Source organism: Neodiprion virginianus, chromosome 1, assembly GCF_021901495.1.
Source record: "Neodiprion virginianus isolate iyNeoVirg1 chromosome 1, iyNeoVirg1.1, whole genome shotgun sequence".
NCBI lineage: Eukaryota > Metazoa > Arthropoda > Insecta > Hymenoptera > Diprionidae > Neodiprion > Neodiprion virginianus.
Genome location: NC_060877.1, coordinates 976042 through 992367, shown reverse-complemented (window position 1 = coordinate 992367; position 16326 = coordinate 976042). Strand labels below are relative to the sequence as shown.

At 42.6% G+C, this 16326-nt stretch overlaps 3 protein-coding genes across 4 annotated transcripts; 1 reads left to right on the top strand and 2 right to left on the bottom strand.

Annotated features, from left to right (window-relative positions):
- Nucleotides 1-1108: 1108 nt before the first annotated feature.
- On the bottom strand, nt 1109-3435 carry LOC124305515 (actin-5, muscle-specific). Its single transcript, XM_046765063.1, has 2 exons — nt 3319-3435; nt 1109-2406 (listed from the first exon to the last, which is right to left on the bottom strand). The coding sequence occupies exon 2, from the start codon at nt 2382-2384 to the stop codon at nt 1254-1256; it is 1131 nt and encodes a 376-aa protein (XP_046621019.1). The 5' UTR covers nt 2385-2406; nt 3319-3435; the 3' UTR covers nt 1109-1253.
- A 351-nt stretch (nt 3436-3786) lies between these two features.
- Nucleotides 3787-11145, top strand: LOC124305410 (angiotensin-converting enzyme-like). The gene is made up of 11 exons (XM_046764809.1): nt 3787-3913; nt 4873-5008; nt 5072-5361; nt 7630-8011; nt 8767-9085; nt 9297-9521; nt 9603-9899; nt 9972-10206; nt 10292-10546; nt 10641-10816; nt 10897-11145. The coding sequence occupies exons 3-11, from the start codon at nt 5348-5350 to the stop codon at nt 10950-10952; spliced, it is 1959 nt and encodes a 652-aa protein (XP_046620765.1). The 5' UTR covers nt 3787-3913; nt 4873-5008; nt 5072-5347; the 3' UTR covers nt 10953-11145.
- On the bottom strand, nt 10993-16052 carry LOC124305396 (replication factor C subunit 1). Of its 2 annotated transcripts, XM_046764773.1 has the most exons (16): nt 15989-16052; nt 15734-15874; nt 15464-15622; nt 15160-15363; nt 14479-15066; nt 14235-14414; nt 13840-14157; nt 13542-13713; nt 13258-13470; nt 12927-13156; nt 12517-12851; nt 12171-12389; nt 11915-12088; nt 11750-11825; nt 11498-11686; nt 10993-11378 (listed from the first exon to the last, which is right to left on the bottom strand). In XM_046764773.1, exons 1-16 carry the CDS (start codon nt 15995-15997, stop codon nt 11274-11276), a joined length of 3312 nt encoding a protein of 1103 aa, XP_046620729.1. In that variant the 5' UTR covers nt 15998-16052; the 3' UTR covers nt 10993-11273. The 2 variants fall into 2 exon arrangements, with proteins under 2 accessions (XP_046620729.1, XP_046620739.1); XM_046764783.1 differs by having other exon boundaries at nt 15464-15874; nt 15994-16025.
- Between the last annotated feature and the right edge of the window lie 274 nt (nt 16053-16326).

The following is a 16326-nucleotide window of genomic DNA, read 5'->3' as shown; positions in this document are numbered from 1 at the left end:
TGACTTGTTCGAACAGCGAATACACACCGGGTTGGAAATAGCTGCGGCTAATTATACGATCGGTAAGGTAAGGAGCGTAGACGCGAAATTATACCCAGATATCGTTGACTGATTGAGATACGCGCAGATAGGTATACATATATACGTCGTGTTGGGAGACACGATTAACGTTAACGTTATTTGACAAGCGAGCAACAATAATTAGCAGGTCTTTCATCCTATCGTATATCGCATTCTGAACTTAAAGTTAAAAATAATAATACGAGAATTATGATTACTGGTTTGAGCTTGGCGCGTAGACCTGCTGTTGAAAAAAAAAATTATTCCGGAGAGAATTGGGTCAGAGGATGAAGGACACGGGATACGAAGAAATGCGATAGGGTTGTAGGGTGTGGTTTTCGATGCGTACACGTAAAGTGTGAGATAATGTATATTTGCCGTGATTTTTGACGTATATAACAATAATATAATGTATAATATTTACAAAATAAATTAAAATAGTATTACATATATATATATTGGTTGGTTTGCATTTGGTTAGCAGACTAGTGTATATATATGCGTAAACATATAGTTACGTTTTATAAGTTATAATCAATTTATAGGCGAGGGCAGAATCTCTCACGAGACAGGTAAATAATAGCGTCGCGTCGCCCGGAGCTAACCGAGCTTGTCTTAATACCGGCGATAATCCCGTCCCCCGTTGCAGATACGCCGTGCTGCGATCCTCGGGTGCGTCTTCGCGTTGCCCGCAAGACGAAAGAGGGAGAAAGAGAGAGACCCTTCCCGGATCGCTTACCCTTTTAGGAGTGTTTTGATATTGCCTCTCTTCTCCTCTTGTCTTCGTTTCCTTCCAGCATTTGCAGTTTAATTTTCGTAGAAAATAACGGGGAGGGAGAGGAGGTGTGATTTCCTGGCTATTGGTAATGAGATAAGCCTAACCGGCCTCGGGTGACGCGCTGTACGGAGAGCCACCGCCGCCGTCCGCTTTTTTAGCTCTTTCCGTGTCAAAGAAATTTTCGGCTTCTTTGGGAGCGTTTCGAGACGAGATGAAATAATATATGAACTGTGACGTCATCCACGGACGACGCCAATGATAATGATTCGATGAATGATGACGTTGATGATATTGATGATCTTGACGTGTTGTAGCAGCATTTTCTTGTAGCGCGGGAATACGAGAGTGGTAGTTGTTCCCGCAAGGGTCGTGACGGTTAAAATTTGTCGAATTTTTTGGTACGGGGTTAAACCGCTTAGAAGCACTTGCGGTGGACGATTCCAGGGCCGGACTCGTCGTACTCCTGCTTGGAGATCCACATCTGCTGGAAGGTGGAGAGGGAGGCGAGGATGGATCCACCGATCCATACGGAGTACTTCCTTTCCGGGGGAGCGATGATCTTGATCTTGATCGTCGACGGGGCGAGGGCGGTGATCTCCTTCTGCATACGGTCGGCGATACCGGGGTACATGGTGGTACCTCCGGAGAGGACGTTGTTGGCGTATAGGTCCTTACGGATGTCGACGTCGCACTTCATGATGGAGTTGTAGACGGTCTCGTGGATGCCGCAGGATTCCATACCCAGGAACGAGGGCTGGAAGAGGGCCTCGGGCGTGCGGAACCTCTCGTTGCCGATGGTGATCACCTGGCCGTCGGGGAGCTCGTAGCTCTTCTCGAGGGAGGTGCTGGCGGCGGCGGTGGCCATTTCCTGCTCGAAGTCGAGGGCGACGTAGCAGAGCTTCTCCTTGATGTCGCGGACGATTTCGCGCTCGGCGGTCGTCGTGAAGGAGTATCCGCGCTCGGTGAGGATCTTCATGAGGTAGTCGGTAAGGTCGCGACCGGCGAGGTCGAGACGCAGGATGGCGTGGGGCAGGGCGTAACCTTCGTAGATGGGGACCGTGTGGGAGACACCGTCGCCGGAGTCGAGGACGATACCGGTGGTACGACCGGAGGCGTAGAGGGAGAGGACGGCCTGGATCGCGACGTACATCGCGGGGCTGTTGAAGGTCTCGAACATGATCTGCGTCATCTTCTCGCGGTTGGCCTTGGGGTTCAGGGGAGCCTCGGTCAGGAGGACGGGGTGCTCCTCGGGGGCGACGCGCAGCTCGTTGTAGAAGGTGTGGTGCCAGATCTTCTCCATGTCGTCCCAGTTGGTGATGATGCCGTGTTCGATCGGGTACTTCAGGGTGAGGATACCTCTCTTGCTCTGCGCCTCGTCACCGACGTAGCTGTCCTTCTGTCCCATACCGACCATGACTCCCTGGTGACGGGGGCGACCGACGATCGAGGGGAAGACGGCGCGGGGCGCGTCGTCTCCGGCGAAACCGGCCTTGCACATACCGGAGCCATTGTCTACGACCAGAGCTGCTACTTCGTCGTCACACATCTTGGATCTTGTTTATTTGTCTCTGTAAAAAAAAAATGACAGCACAAATTATTCAGGGAACTTTCGATTCAAGTTTCCGGGACATGGTTCCCTCTACGCTTATGGCGATTGAGGCAACAAAATTTTGCAAAGACTTCTGTATCGAGGATCGAGCATCAAAGAAGCCACATTTATGTATGCCACTTGGATGCTGACTGTCAGTATTGTAGAGAGTGGTGACACGATACATTAACTATTTGTTTCTTCATTGAGAACCGATCTCTTTCTTTAACGAATCGTTTAGTCTCGAATTTGTCTCGAAAAAATTGTGAACTCGATAGAATGAAGCGACTCTAACGGTCGATGGATAGTAATAGTTTCACCGCAATACTTGTACGTGCAGTAACAATCTCGCGGTATGGTAACACCTTTAATTTCCGGAATGAAACGACACGTTCAAACCACTAACAGGCGGGAAAAAAATCAACGTAAGAAGAAAAAGAAGAAGATAAACCGACAGACTAATCAAAGATTCAATATAATTGTGAGCGTGATGAAAATCGTCAGTTTCGTCGTCACGTTGTTCTTCGGCTACTCAATATAACAATATCACAACAATTTGACACGTGCGTAAATTCGTGCGTCACCAGATCATGCCACAATTACTGCATACAGCATCCTCGCGGTGTATATATACTTATACGTGCGGACGTAAAAACTTTAATCCACTGCAGCAATAACAGATCGTGACTGAATTGATAAAACGATATCAGACTCTGAATTAGTTCGCAACAATTTATCGATGATGGTAGAATAATCGCAAAATCAAAATATCAAGATACTTGAAGTCCAGAATATGCTTTTCAAAAGTTTTGAAATTTACTAGAAAATAGTGGAATCGTCGACAGGTCGGAACTTGATAAAACTGCGTATAAAATCGCGGGTAGGTACTAACCGTCGGGGTGGGTAGTGAATCGGCGGGCGGCTGCGGAGCGGCTGAGGTCTGGAAGCGTCGCGACGCCAGATATAACGTCCGTTCCCTAGCCGACGCTACCCAACATGGGCACGGAGATGCTCCAGGGTTGGCCAACGCCGCTGCCCACGCAATGGCCCACGCCCGCGGCCTCCGAAAGCTCGGAAAAGCCCGAAAATATTGCTATCCGCGGGCTGCCGCGAGCCGTTGGACAGCCCTGAATAGACGCCGAGGGTGCCGCGCGTCCCGACGCCAGGCGTCGCGGGGCGCGGTGCCCGTTTGGAAATTCCAAACAAACGCTTTCGCTCAAAACCCCCGCCCCCGAACCCACCTACACGCGGAAAAACTCGGTTACGCCCTAATTTGGTCCGCTTGTGCAGATTCGTCCAGGCTCTCTTATCTATTTTTCAGTCAATCATCGCAGTGAGATCCGCACCGCGGTGCTGCCGATTACGTACCTTCGTTGAACAAGTACTTTTCGAAATTATCGTTTGAAATTATCGCTGTACCGCTGTACTCGTCAAGTTGGTCAATTATTTCAAAATTCGAACCTTTTCGAAGGTCCTTCGAGTATTTTGTAAGATTTTTACAGATAAAATTTTGGAAAATAACAGAATCTACGTTGTGTGAATGTGTGGGAGACAATTTTTATCAAAGACTTTCAAAATTAAGCGACAATTTTCGGCGAATTTCCTTGTATACACAATTTCGATCTATAAAATCAGCCTAGTATACGCTGGAGCTTAGCGAGCCAGCTTCTAAAAGGCGGCAGAAATTTTTTTTCACCATTCGGCTGACGGTTATTTTGGTTTTTCTCTCAATCCATATTGGTTCATTTAATTTCCTATTTTTCTGTTCCGAACGGAACGAAAATCGGGGTGTCTGGCGGCCTCTGAGAACACCGTCACTGCGTTTCTCGCAAAACTATAATTATGATACACAATTATTCTCATCGAGTGATAAGTTCAGTGCTATTCATTCATGTCAACATTTGTATTCAGCTGCCGAGACCAGTGGATAAGATTTCTGCTGTCGAATCGTGTTCATTATTGACAAAACTTTGTAAAATCTTGCTGTAATTTATATTTTCATACTGCCAAATTTCTCCAAGGTTTCGTTTTCGAATTCCAATGATCGGAAAATGATTTCCTCACGAATAGAGCGGCCGTTGCGCAGCGGAGTGTAAAAATATGTACTTGTAGATCAATTTCTCCGAGACAAATAAGCCGAACATACGAACCATTTTATTCATCATACTTTGCGTGACACATATTACCGTCTATTTATAATTTCATCCGACATTTAACTTGAAAAGCTAAAACGTGTTTCAAAACAGTTGCCTCAGCGGTACAAAAGCTGAAAAATTATTTTAATCATTATAAATAATTGATCCATAAAGTGGCGCGCTCCCGACGTCGATGTTATGAACTACTTTTGCCGCGAGTACAGACTGGCGGGAACCAGTATGAATAAAATTTACTGTGCATGACTGAAGAGGAAATCAGAATGTAATTAACACTGTACGACCTATTTCAGACCATGAACAAGATATTCGGATCCACATTCCGTTGGGAGAGCAGCGAAGTAACCGAAATGACGGTAACCCGGGTAACAAACGGAACAAGATGAAGAGTCGACACTCTACGTGTGCATGCATAGAAAGAAGTATGGGGTGAGTTTTTTTTTTCGTATTAATTTCACCTCGTTAAAATCTGTGGGCGTGATTTTCGCCCAGGCATACGATGTTTCCGATAAGGAACGGTGGTTGGAAGGCACTGCCAGTGCTCGGTTCCAGTTCAGTCTACTCCAGCCATAAGGAGAAAAGTAGTGGGGCCGAGCGGTCAAAGGCCGGGGCTACGAAGACAAACTCTCAGAGTTGTTTACCCCGGCCTCTTGTCGTAGGCTGACCAGTCGAACGGCCGACTGTTGCGGACTTGACAACTAAACTGCGCTCACCGGGCCGGAGAAGAATCTTGACGAGGAGAGCGCGATCGACGTTGAAGAGTGCGGGATGATGCTGCGATTGTGAGTATACGCCCTAGAGTAATTACTCTATATCATACGTACGCTGTGAGCCTCGCGTAACACGTTGTCTCGGTTTCATTAATTGGCCGTTTATTTGTGGGTTCAAATGAGGTCACCGATCTCACCGGAAAAGCCAATCACCCGCATGTGAAATTTGCTGTACTGTTTCCAATTCGAAATTCAAAAATTACCGTGTATATCCTGGGGAAAGTTGAAATTAAGATAAACGAATTGGTCATCGATGTCAACTTCATGTGAGAAAATTAAAGGAGTGTAATGAAACATTTGAAATCGACTAATTCGTTTTAGATGATTAGTAGAACGCGACGTATTCAGACCTTCTATTGGTGTTCAACGTTTGCGTGTATCAGGAGTTACCGTTGTCATTTCTGACTTGCCTGGCCGGTTTGCTATAACAGGACTTTAAAATCTGCAAAAAATTTATCTCCGTTGTTTAGTTAGCACCGGATGGAATCCGATTAAAGTTTTACCCGCAGGCGAATTATTCGAATGAATTGAAAGAAATGAAAGGCAAACTCGTTCTGTGAAGCATGAAAAATTCTGGAAGATAAGAATAATTCCTATACACGACCGTGGTGAAGATTATTTCAACTATTTTCTACAAATTTTTAGGGAAATGGGAAATTTCGTACAATATTGTACAAAAAGTTGTTCCCATACAAAATTGTGATTATGCCTAGTTTATTATAAAAACTAGTATTTCTGCCAGTAGCAAATCTACAATCTGTTACAATTGTTAAAGAAAATTAACAATTCCGTACGAAGAACTATGTAGAAGAAGAATACGAAATGTTCCAATTTCTGTAAAAATGCGTATAACGGTAGAAGTTTTCACCAAAGGAGTTTGAGGATCAAAGAAATCTGTAAATCATTTGATTATAGTATTGCAGAGTTTTTGACAATCAAAACAGAGAGCTTAATCCAGCAATATTGCGGATGAAACTGCAACGTTTACACGCGTATACCGAGTGAGCGATGTCAGTAAAGTCCAGCGAGGCTGCGGAGCTCGCCGCAGCCTCGTAATCAATTACCTAACTACACGCCTGATCATTGCAGGTGCGTAAGTATGCACGGATATAACGTACAGAGATTCGTCGTAGAAACAATTGCACGAGTAATCGGTGATAGGCTAGAAATGAAATCTACGCATCGTAGCATCATGTAGCTCACATGTGCTGCGTTACACGCGTGCAGAACGTATACCCGAAAGTACACACGGAAATAAAAATATTTTTGTTTTCACATATCCTGTGGTGAATATAGTACGGAGGGCACTTTTTTTCACTTAAATCTACTGCGGCAATTGCGGAAAAATTTACAAAACCGATCGTAAGTGTTGCGGTATGCTTAGGTAGATCAACCGCAATTGATGTAGATCTGACGCGAAAAAAGTGCTGTTCGTATACTCACGACACAGATGTAAAATCTGTATTAAATTTTTTTCCGTGCAGTACTGATTAGTCGTAAGATATGTCACGCATCATCTCCCGCGAGGTCGGTCCACGGTCCGCTACGCGCGTCACGACGTTTACGTGTGTGTTTGTGCTGGTCTCGTCGCAAAAGGCGTACGTATAAAAGGGTGAGAACGAAAATGTACGGGCGTTGAGGAAACACGACACAACAAAACAAGATAAAAATTTGATGACGAAAACAACTAACCGCTTTACCGCCGGCGAAAGCTGTAATACTAGACGAGGCAAGCCTCCGATATTATCTTATAGATTATACCAAGCATGTGTTGATTTCGGTGAACATGCACGATAGATGTCCAAATGTTTCAACGAATTTCGTATGGAGTGAGCTGCGTGATATGCGTTATTACGTTCGCTGCTTAGCGATAATTAGGTAAAAAAACTAACACGAATTAACAATAATTTCCCAGACAGCACAAAAAGACGTCTAGGGGTGTCTTACGCGCCATTTTCTGACCTCTGTGAGGTCCCAAGGACATCTTTTGGGCGCCAGAAAATGGCGCATAAGACATCCTTTAGACGCTTTTTTTTTTGACGACTTCAAGTTTTGTGCTGTCTGGGGTTAATGGCATTCAGCGAATTCCATTGCTACATTCCTCTCTCGACCTGTGCGCCTTTGCAAAACTTGTTTACCAAAAGCTGCAACATGTAAATGAGATAAAAATCTCCAAAGAGCCGGAGGAATGCGTCAGGTGATGCTAGCTGGAAGAAAAAAGGAAATACATTTTTTTTAAATATATTCACGATTCTCTCATTTTGTTTTTTTCATTTTTAGATGCTTTCTGATGGCTGTCGGGAGTCAATTAGCGCTCGCCGAAGAACCTGCAGTAGAGGTGCAGAGCGAGGTCGCAGCGACGACGGAGACGGGGCCGTTGACAGGCCTTGAGCTGCAACGTGCCAAGGAGTTTCTCGAGCGATTGAACAACGAGACCTCGGTATGGTACAACCGTGGGGCCCTGGCGCAATGGGCCTACGACTCGAATTTGACCGCGGCAAACCTTGTGGCGAAAATTCACATGCTGTCCGAGGCTGCGGCTGCCGGGAAAGCGAAATGGGCCGAGATTCAGGCCTTCCCATGGCAAAGGATTGGGGACGACGAAATCAGGAGACAGTTTTCGAAACACGCACGGCTCGGCGTTGGCGTTCTAGAGAAGAAGGTCACATAATCCCACGATTACCCTTGAAGTTATAATACATTCGCGAATTGCGTAATACAAAAGACAATATATTTGTAGAATGCCTGTGTCGTAAAATTATTTCAGACAGTAACATTTCAATTGATTCCAATTATAAGTAGTATAATACAAGGCTGGGTTTGGATAGAGATTCCTGTACCGAAATTGGGAGTGTCGGTAAAATGTCGGTACAGGAATCTGTATCCAGAATAGGCCTTGTATTGCTACTATTTTAATTTTCTCATATTGCGAATATAAAACGGTTCTTCAATATCATTCTAAATCATCCCAGGCGTGAAAATATTTACAAATTGCATGCAATTTTCAAACGAGCCATTACCAGTTGTGTGCAAATATTAACTAATTTTACTTCGATATAATATGTAGTTAGTCTGGCAATCACAAAATGATCGCCAGTAACGAAGCGCAAATTGGCAGCAATTATGCAGCAAGCTATGCAATTTGAGTAGTGCATCTCACGTTTTGCGCTTAACATGCTGCTAAATTGTGTATTTATTCTGCACAATAATCCAAGTTAATTTGTATATCATATATTGTAGTTTACTTGCTGTTTATTTGAGTTCCGTTTACGAGAATCAGATTGTTATCAATAATGTAACAGTGATTTGCACACAATCTTTGTTGATCTAAACATTGCAAGTCATGAGGTTCCGTCAATGTTATCTGGGATGTGACTGATTTTTGCAAAATCTCTATATTTGCAAATTTCTATACAGGACTATGAGGACTACGAGAACACCGTGGCAAATATGCAACAAGAGTACAGTACGGCAAGAATCTGCGAGTACAAGGAAGCGGACAAGTGCGATCTCGCCCTGGAACCTCATTTAACTGAGCTCTTGATGTCCAGCAGAGACCCAGAGGAATTAAAACATGTCTGGATCGAATGGCGAAAGGCGACCGGGGAAAAGGTTAAACCACTGTACCCCAAATATGTTGACCTGATCAACAGAGCGGCTCGACTTAACAATTACACAGACAACGCGGCGAGCTGGTTAGACGATTATGAGACAGATAATTTCGCCGGTCAGATTGGTCAGTAAGGGTAAATTTTGAGATTAACACATGTACTAGGGTGGTTTCTTATTAAACTTTTTTATTTAAAGTGCCACTCGGCCATTCGAGTGCCATTTAGAGTGGCACCTTCAACAAAAAGTTAAAAAGTGAACCACCCTAACATGTACGTCATGACACATCGAAACAAATTAATCAATTTCAATTTTGAAATATAACATTTTCATTATAGAAAATCTATGGCAGCAAATGAGGCCGTTGTACTTGGAACTCCACGCGTATGTGAGGAACCAACTGCTCGAAAAATACGGAGACCAGATAGTATCGAGGGATGGACCACTGCCCGCTCATCTTCTCGGCAATATGTGGGCACAGACTTGGGAGCATATCGCTGATTTCTCAACACCGTATCCGGGAAAAAAACTCCCCGACGCGACCGAAAATATGGTCAAGCAAGGTGCCCTGCGACACATTTTATACAGTATTGTTACCTTTTTTTAAGGTAATATAAAATTTATACCTCTGATAAACCACGTAGGGTATGACGCGAACCGGATTTTTCATCTGGCCGACAGCTTCTTCACATCCCTGAACCTTTCCGCCGTTTCTGAATCGTTTTGGACCAACTCGATATTGGAGAAGCCGAACGACGGTCGCGAGTTGGTCTGCCATGCTAGTGCTTGGGACTTTTACGATGGCAAGGACTTTAGGATCAAGCAGTGCACCAGGGTCAACAGCGAGGACCTTTCAACCGCGCATCACGAGATGGGCCACATACAGTATTACATGCAGTACAAAGACCAACCCTTCCCGTTCAGGGAAGGTGCAAATCCTGGTGAGATTTTATCCTTCTCTTTCCTTGATAAAATATGTTCCGTCCTGTAGTTTGAGCTCGTAAAACACGCAGGTTTCCACGAGGCGATCGGCGACGTGATGGCCTTGAGCGTATCGACACTTCAGCACTTGAAAAAAATAAATCTCCTCGACCAGGACACTCAGGAAGATCCAGAGGCAATGCTGAATTATCTTTACATAATTGCTCTTCAAAAAGTTGCGTTTCTTCCGTTCGGCTATGCCGTGGATAAATGGCGCTGGAACGTCTTTAGAGGCAGTATTACACCTGATAAATACAACTGTGACTGGTGGGTATAATTTTCCTTGTTGATGCTGTAGCCGTTCGTCTGTTCAAATTTTTCGTTTCGATCGTTCGTCACGCAAAAATTTCAGGTGGAAGCTGGTACACGAGCTTCAAGGTGTGGAGCCGCCGGTGGACAGGTCGGAGGAAGACTTCGATGTGGCGTCAAAGTACCATGTCATAGCTAGCGTCGAATATATCCGTTACTTCGTTAGTACGGTGATACAATTCCAGTTTCACAAGAGTCTGTGCCAAGTTGCAGGACAATACGATCCCGCAGACATTGCCCACAAGCCTTTGCACCAGTGCGACATTTACCAGAGCAAGGAAGCTGGTAACCTTCTTGGGTAAGAGGAAGAATATTCAGACGAAATCTAAGAGATGAAGAAAGTAAAGTACCCGAGCAACCGCAATTCAATTAAATTCATTGACTTGTTCCAGGTCCATGCTGAAGTTGGGCTCTTCAAAGCCTTGGCCAGACGCGATGGAGGTGATCACAGGACAAAGGGAAATGGACGCTGCTGGCCTACTAGAGTATTTCAATCCATTGTACGAGTGGCTGAAGGCAAAGAATAAGGAAACCGGGGCGCACGTAGGTTGGACTTCTACCTCGAAGCGTAAGTTTGAAAAATTTATCTGAGGAATGGTTGGCGATTTGCGGAGAATTACAATTTCGCATTTTATGTTGTGATTCCAGGTTGCGTGCAAACCAGGTCACAGCTCCAACTCGTCGATTCGCCAAGCACAGCCTAAGTTAGTAAAAGATCATTGTATGCAGACAGCAATATCTTTGATGAAACATGCTGATTTTATTTTTTCTCGTATTACAAGTAGTTATTTATACATAATCAAGTCTGGTGAAATGGCAGAGTCCTTAATACGGGCAAAATAATATTTTCTACTCGCGTCGGAAGAATCATAAATAATAAATGTATTCAACGATTAACTGAAGCTTTGATTATTGGAACTTTCATTAAGCAAAATGAGAAGACAAACGCGTTACCTATGATGTACAAAATGCGATCAACGCGTTGGCTGTCAGAGTATTTGGAGTAAAAGCCAAGATGCTACACTCTATTTATTCGCCTTTGACTTTCCCGCGCGTGGGTTGCTACTCTTTTTCTTTACTCCCGAAGTCCCAGCCGCTTTTTTATCGGCAGCGGCAGGTGCTTTCTTCGTCTGTAAAGTTACAAATTATAGTTGAAAATTTAATCGAAAATGTGCATCAGAGTTACTCCCACGCAATATATGTAACTCAAGAGTTTTGTCTACGCTTGAGTAACGAAGTAAATTATTACCTTAGTCTTCACGTTTACGGCAGGAGTATCCTCGTCTTCCTCTGACGCCTCTTCTTCTTCTTCTTCTAATTCCAAAGCATCTTCGCTGTACACAGATTGAGCTCGCTTCTTTTTTTCAGTGCCTTTGGTGAAAGCGTATGGTCTCATAATGGCACTCTTATTGAACGCTCTCGTGAAAGCTGCTTTGACCTGTGTACAAAGTAAAATCACGCCATACGAATTTCGTGAGAATCATTTTTTACATCTACATACCTTACTTTCCAGTGCCTGCATAGGGTCATGCTGTCCCGGCCACAACGAGACCTCTGTTAGTGAGTCCAAGTCTTCCCTATGTTAAAAATACAAAACAGATAATTTAGAGAAAGTTATTTGTAATTTTCGCCTTTTTTCTGACAGTCCACCGGGAAATGAACAAACCTTAGTAAGTGATAGTAGTTCATCACGTTCAGTGCCGTGGCAGTACCTTCTGCACCATTGTCAACTAAAGGTTTGACTACCGCGTCTCTCAAATGCTTCAGATAATCTAAATTTATCGCATCTTTGCTCGACGATGTTGCCAGTCGCGTGTGCATTGTGATTTCTTGAAGTAATCTGTAATAGAGTTTGAAGGAAAGCCATTGATGAATTATCTGTGCTGATATTCAAGTTTAGCAATTCAAAGTACACTACAGACCTGTCAAATTTTCCTCTTTTAGAATTCTGACCAAGCCAAGAAGGAAACATGATTTGCCTCGAAATGTTACCGGCCATCAATGTGCCGGGAATTACGGAAGAGTAACAAGCTTGCATTGGCAATAATGTCCAGGTCCCATTGCGACGAATTGAATTTTCAACCAAATCTCCTAGCACCAAACTTTCTGCCGCATTTGCTACGGTTTCTAATAGCTGGTCTCTATAACAAACGATAATACATATTCTTTTTGAAAATTTACACAATCATTCAACCAATAGTTATGGTTGTTGAGTATCTTTGGTTGATCGTAAATGACCGATTTGTTGCCAATAACTTCAGAACTTACTTGGGACAGTTTGGTGTTACACCCAGGTAATTCTCCTGGACGAAAAGAGGCGCGATATTATAATCATGGAAAAAGAGATTGCTCTTGTCGTGTATCGACATAGTTTTGTGTGCCTCAAAAGTAAAAACTTTTTGAACAACATCCCAGGGACCCAAACGTAAATCCTTGTTGCATTTCCTTGTTTTAGACACTTCGTCGATTGACGAATTATTTGCCAAGAGCGATAAGTGATTCAAAACTTGCCGAACATCACAATTGGTGGATTCGATTAACCGGCTAAGGTCATCCTTGGAGATTTCAATTTTCTCTTTGAAGCATATCGACAACATTGCAGACTGTAAGCGTGGTAAAAGAATTAATTAGAATCAGAGTCCTTATAGTACGTTTAGATGTATGAATTATGTACTCACCCTAATTTGGTTCATTCCAGGCTTCTGAAATTTGAGGTCAAACGTGTAATTTGACAGAGTTCTCATTTTAGGATGGTTTCTATCATTACAAATACAAATGACAGGTACACTTGTAGTTTTAATCAGTGCAATCAGTTCTTGCAGACCACCTCGGTCTTCGTTACCAGCCATTCCATCAACTTCATCCATCACCAAAACGTGATCCAAATCTGGTTTCTTATTATTACCATCTATGGATTCATATGAATAAGTTTGTGTATTGGATACTAATTTCATAGCAAAAAATTATGAAAATAATTATGACTTGGTCTCCAAACAACACAAGATTTACCAGCAAAATAGCTCTTCATGGATTTGTTATTCAGCAACTCGGAGACTTCTTCTTTCAAGAGTCTTTTGCTCCGAGTATCAGAAGCATTGAATTCTATAGCATCCAGGTTTAGAGCATTGCAAACAATTTGTACCGTCGTAGTCTTTCCAACTCCTGGTGGGCCAGATAAGAGAGCAGCTTTGAAAAATGATCCATCATGTTGTGCCCAGGGACCTAGATGAGATTAAGTATTAGTGTGAAGAATTAATCAAAGGTAAAGAGTATGTTGTATTTTTTATGCTCACTAGGTCGCGTCAACTTGACATCTCCACTGTGATTCTTTTGCCAATTTTTTAGCCAATTGTAAAGCTTGTGGGCATTGCTTTTATCCCCTTGCTGACCGATAATTTGCTTCATATTTTTTGGCTTGTACTTCTCGACCCAAACTTGAGAGTCAGTTTCACAAGGTACACGAACCTGAACAAATTTCATTATAAATTCTACAGCTTTATTTTTTGAATCGTAGATTTTGGCTAACAATCATTTTGTTACTGATCATGACAATTTGTAATGAAGCATACAGAAATAACAAATTCTTCTTACCATTGTAGGTACGTTGCTTGACTGCAAAACTTCTGACGACTTTGTAGTACCCGAATATCCAGATATCAGTGATTCTGGATCGATGTCAGAGATTTCTGAATTAAGTTTTGATGAGTTTCCAGTCTCTGAAGACAGAAGTTTTGAAGATATCAGTGTTTCAGGCTCTGGCGTTTTTCTCTTCATTTTGCTAGGCAGCTTCTTTTCTTTGCCAGCGTGATGTTTGTCATCCGTTAATGAAGTTCCCTGACCCGCAGGCCGCGTTCGAATTAGTTCCAATAGTTCATCCTCGGATATCGTTTTAACTCCAAGTTTTTTAGTCTACATTAAATTGCCCAGTTACTCATAATAAATGAATTTAAATATACAAGGTACAAGCAAAATCACAATTTTGTTACCTTTTCCAATTTTGCTGGTCCTGGTTCATCACCCAGTATTACATAATCTGTCTTTTTTGAAACTTGATGTAACAGACGTCCTCCATATTTTTTTATCAAATCATCCACCTCATCTCTTTCCAATGAATCCAAAACTCCTGTTATCAGGAAACTCAGACCAGCTAAGCAATTGTTTGCTCCCTAAAATAAAGAATACTTTTGGGGTGGTCGAAACTCACTACAAGCTAGTTAATAATCAACAAACCGTTGGTATTTCTTTAGAGCCTGGATGTCTAGCACCGCCTCTTTGTAGATACTGCTGATATAAAGCAGAATTGTGCTTCTTCTTTTGAATCAGTGCTTCGTAGGGATCAGGGTCATCGTCCTCAATGCTGCGCTTCCGTTTCTGTCCGGTTGTTTTGTCTATTTCAATTTTTGATATTCCTTTTTGATATGTTGCATCCTTTGTTGTTTTTTTATTACTGTGAGGTACTTCGATGAACTTGCTGGTCTCAAACTCAGGACTCTTGTCACTGCCCTTTTCTTTGTGGTCGTCATCTAATTCTTGCTTCACAAGATTACGCATAGTTTTTTTTGGAACTTGGCCATCCTCATTGATACCAGTTACTGTATCATCCATAGTTTTTTCACTAGACCTCGTAACCTTGCTAGTCTTTCTTCCTTCCTTGCTAGACCCTGTTGTAATGGACGCATTCCCGTTAGACTGTTTCTTGCGATTATCAATTTCTTTTTTTTTGCTACCGGTTTCGGCTTCGCGATCCAGCTCAGTTTCAGCCGTTGCTAACTGATCCAGCACAGCCTCCAGTTTATCATCGAAAAAGAAATCATCATCCTATTGGGTAAATTTTAACAAATTGAATTAATTGCAAATCAGTTTCTCAGCTACAGTACAAATGCGAAATGACCGTATACAGGGAGAATTTACCTCCTCCATCAGTTTTTTAGAAGGTTTTGGTGCTTCGATTCTCTTGACTGGCTTATTACCAAACACATCAGCTGCTGTGGCAATCTTTTTCAGTGGAAGTTTTTCCTTTTTGCCATACTCTGCCTTTTTAGATATTTCTTTCACTTCTACCACTTCGTCTTCTGAATCTGATAAGACATGTCGTTTTTTGTTTCGTTTCACAGGCTGCAAATAGACCAAAATAACTGAGTACTGCTTCCGTAAAAAAAAATGTCAAAAATACGAGCTTGAAGATCCAATCAAGCTTCTTTCATGAAGAACAAACCTTTGGCGATCTTCGGGAAGTTTTTGAGCCCGAGGCACCTTTTTCACCCCGGGATTTTTCCCTGTCAGAAGATTTTCCCTTCCGTGGTTTTTCTTTTACTTCTGTCACTTCACTTTCCGAATCTGACAAGACATGATGCTTGCTAGTTCGTTTTGTAGGCTGTAACAAAGGAGGACACGAAATGAACATGAATTCGAGTTGCAGTCAATATCTTGATCGCCCTGGGATAGAGAGATTGAAATAAATTTTACAAGTTTCTGAAAGTGTAACCTTATAGCGTTTAGCCGGAGATACAGATTTTTCCCTGTCTTCATCCGAGACCTGATGTCTCTTCTTCTTATTATTATTTGATACAGAGGAGCTGTCGGTGCCTTTTTTTGAAGAAATCACTTGAAAGTAGGAGGTTATCGCCTGAGAATGAAATGAACAATTTGTTTTATTTAGGCTAAACGAATGTTGAGGGTTAACATTTATAAGACGGGTCGTGTTAAGCAGAAAAGTTTAGTCTGAGGTGTCTAATTTTACCTTACTCATTATTGAAAGTACCAAATTCCGTTCTTGTTTCAATTAATTAATTTCCATTTTACACGCAGAATTCGGGATTATTATGGTTGCTTAGAACAGTTTCATTGTTTACCCACGGTTTAAGAATAAGGTTCTCGCATCTTTTGCGCTGATATTTTCACCTTGATCTTCCCGAAGAAGAACCCGAGTATCCAATACCGACAATGCATACAACGAACCATCGAGTATCACGCACATTGAATAGAGGGGGCAAGAGTAGGTATCTCGTAAAAATTGTGGACAAATCTGAAAAAGTTTCTTTCAAGGCCCATATTTTCTAATGTCATGTGATGTCATCT

What these genes read in the sequence shown, in the direction of transcription:
- LOC124305515 (XM_046765063.1), bottom strand. Translation starts at nt 2,384, where the DNA reads ATGTGTGACGACGAAGTAGCAGCTCTGGTCGTAGACAATGGCTCCGGT.
- LOC124305410 (XM_046764809.1), top strand. An exon ending in CGAAAATATGGTCAAGCAAG is followed by an intron (nt 9,522 to 9,602) that starts GTGCCCTGCGAC and finishes TAAACCACGTAG; the next exon opens with GGTATGACGCGAACCGGATT. An exon ending in GATAAATACAACTGTGACTG is followed by an intron (nt 10,207 to 10,291) that starts GTGGGTATAATT and finishes CAAAAATTTCAG; the next exon opens with GTGGAAGCTGGTACACGAGC.
- LOC124305396 (XM_046764773.1), bottom strand. An exon ending in CTCCGGCTAAACGCTATAAG is followed by an intron (nt 15,623 to 15,733) that starts GTTACACTTTCA and finishes CCTTTGTTACAG; the next exon opens with CCTACAAAACGAACTAGCAA. An exon ending in GCTCTAAAGAAATACCAACG is followed by an intron (nt 14,415 to 14,478) that starts GTTTGTTGATTA and finishes TCTTTATTTTAG; the next exon opens with GGAGCAAACAATTGCTTAGC.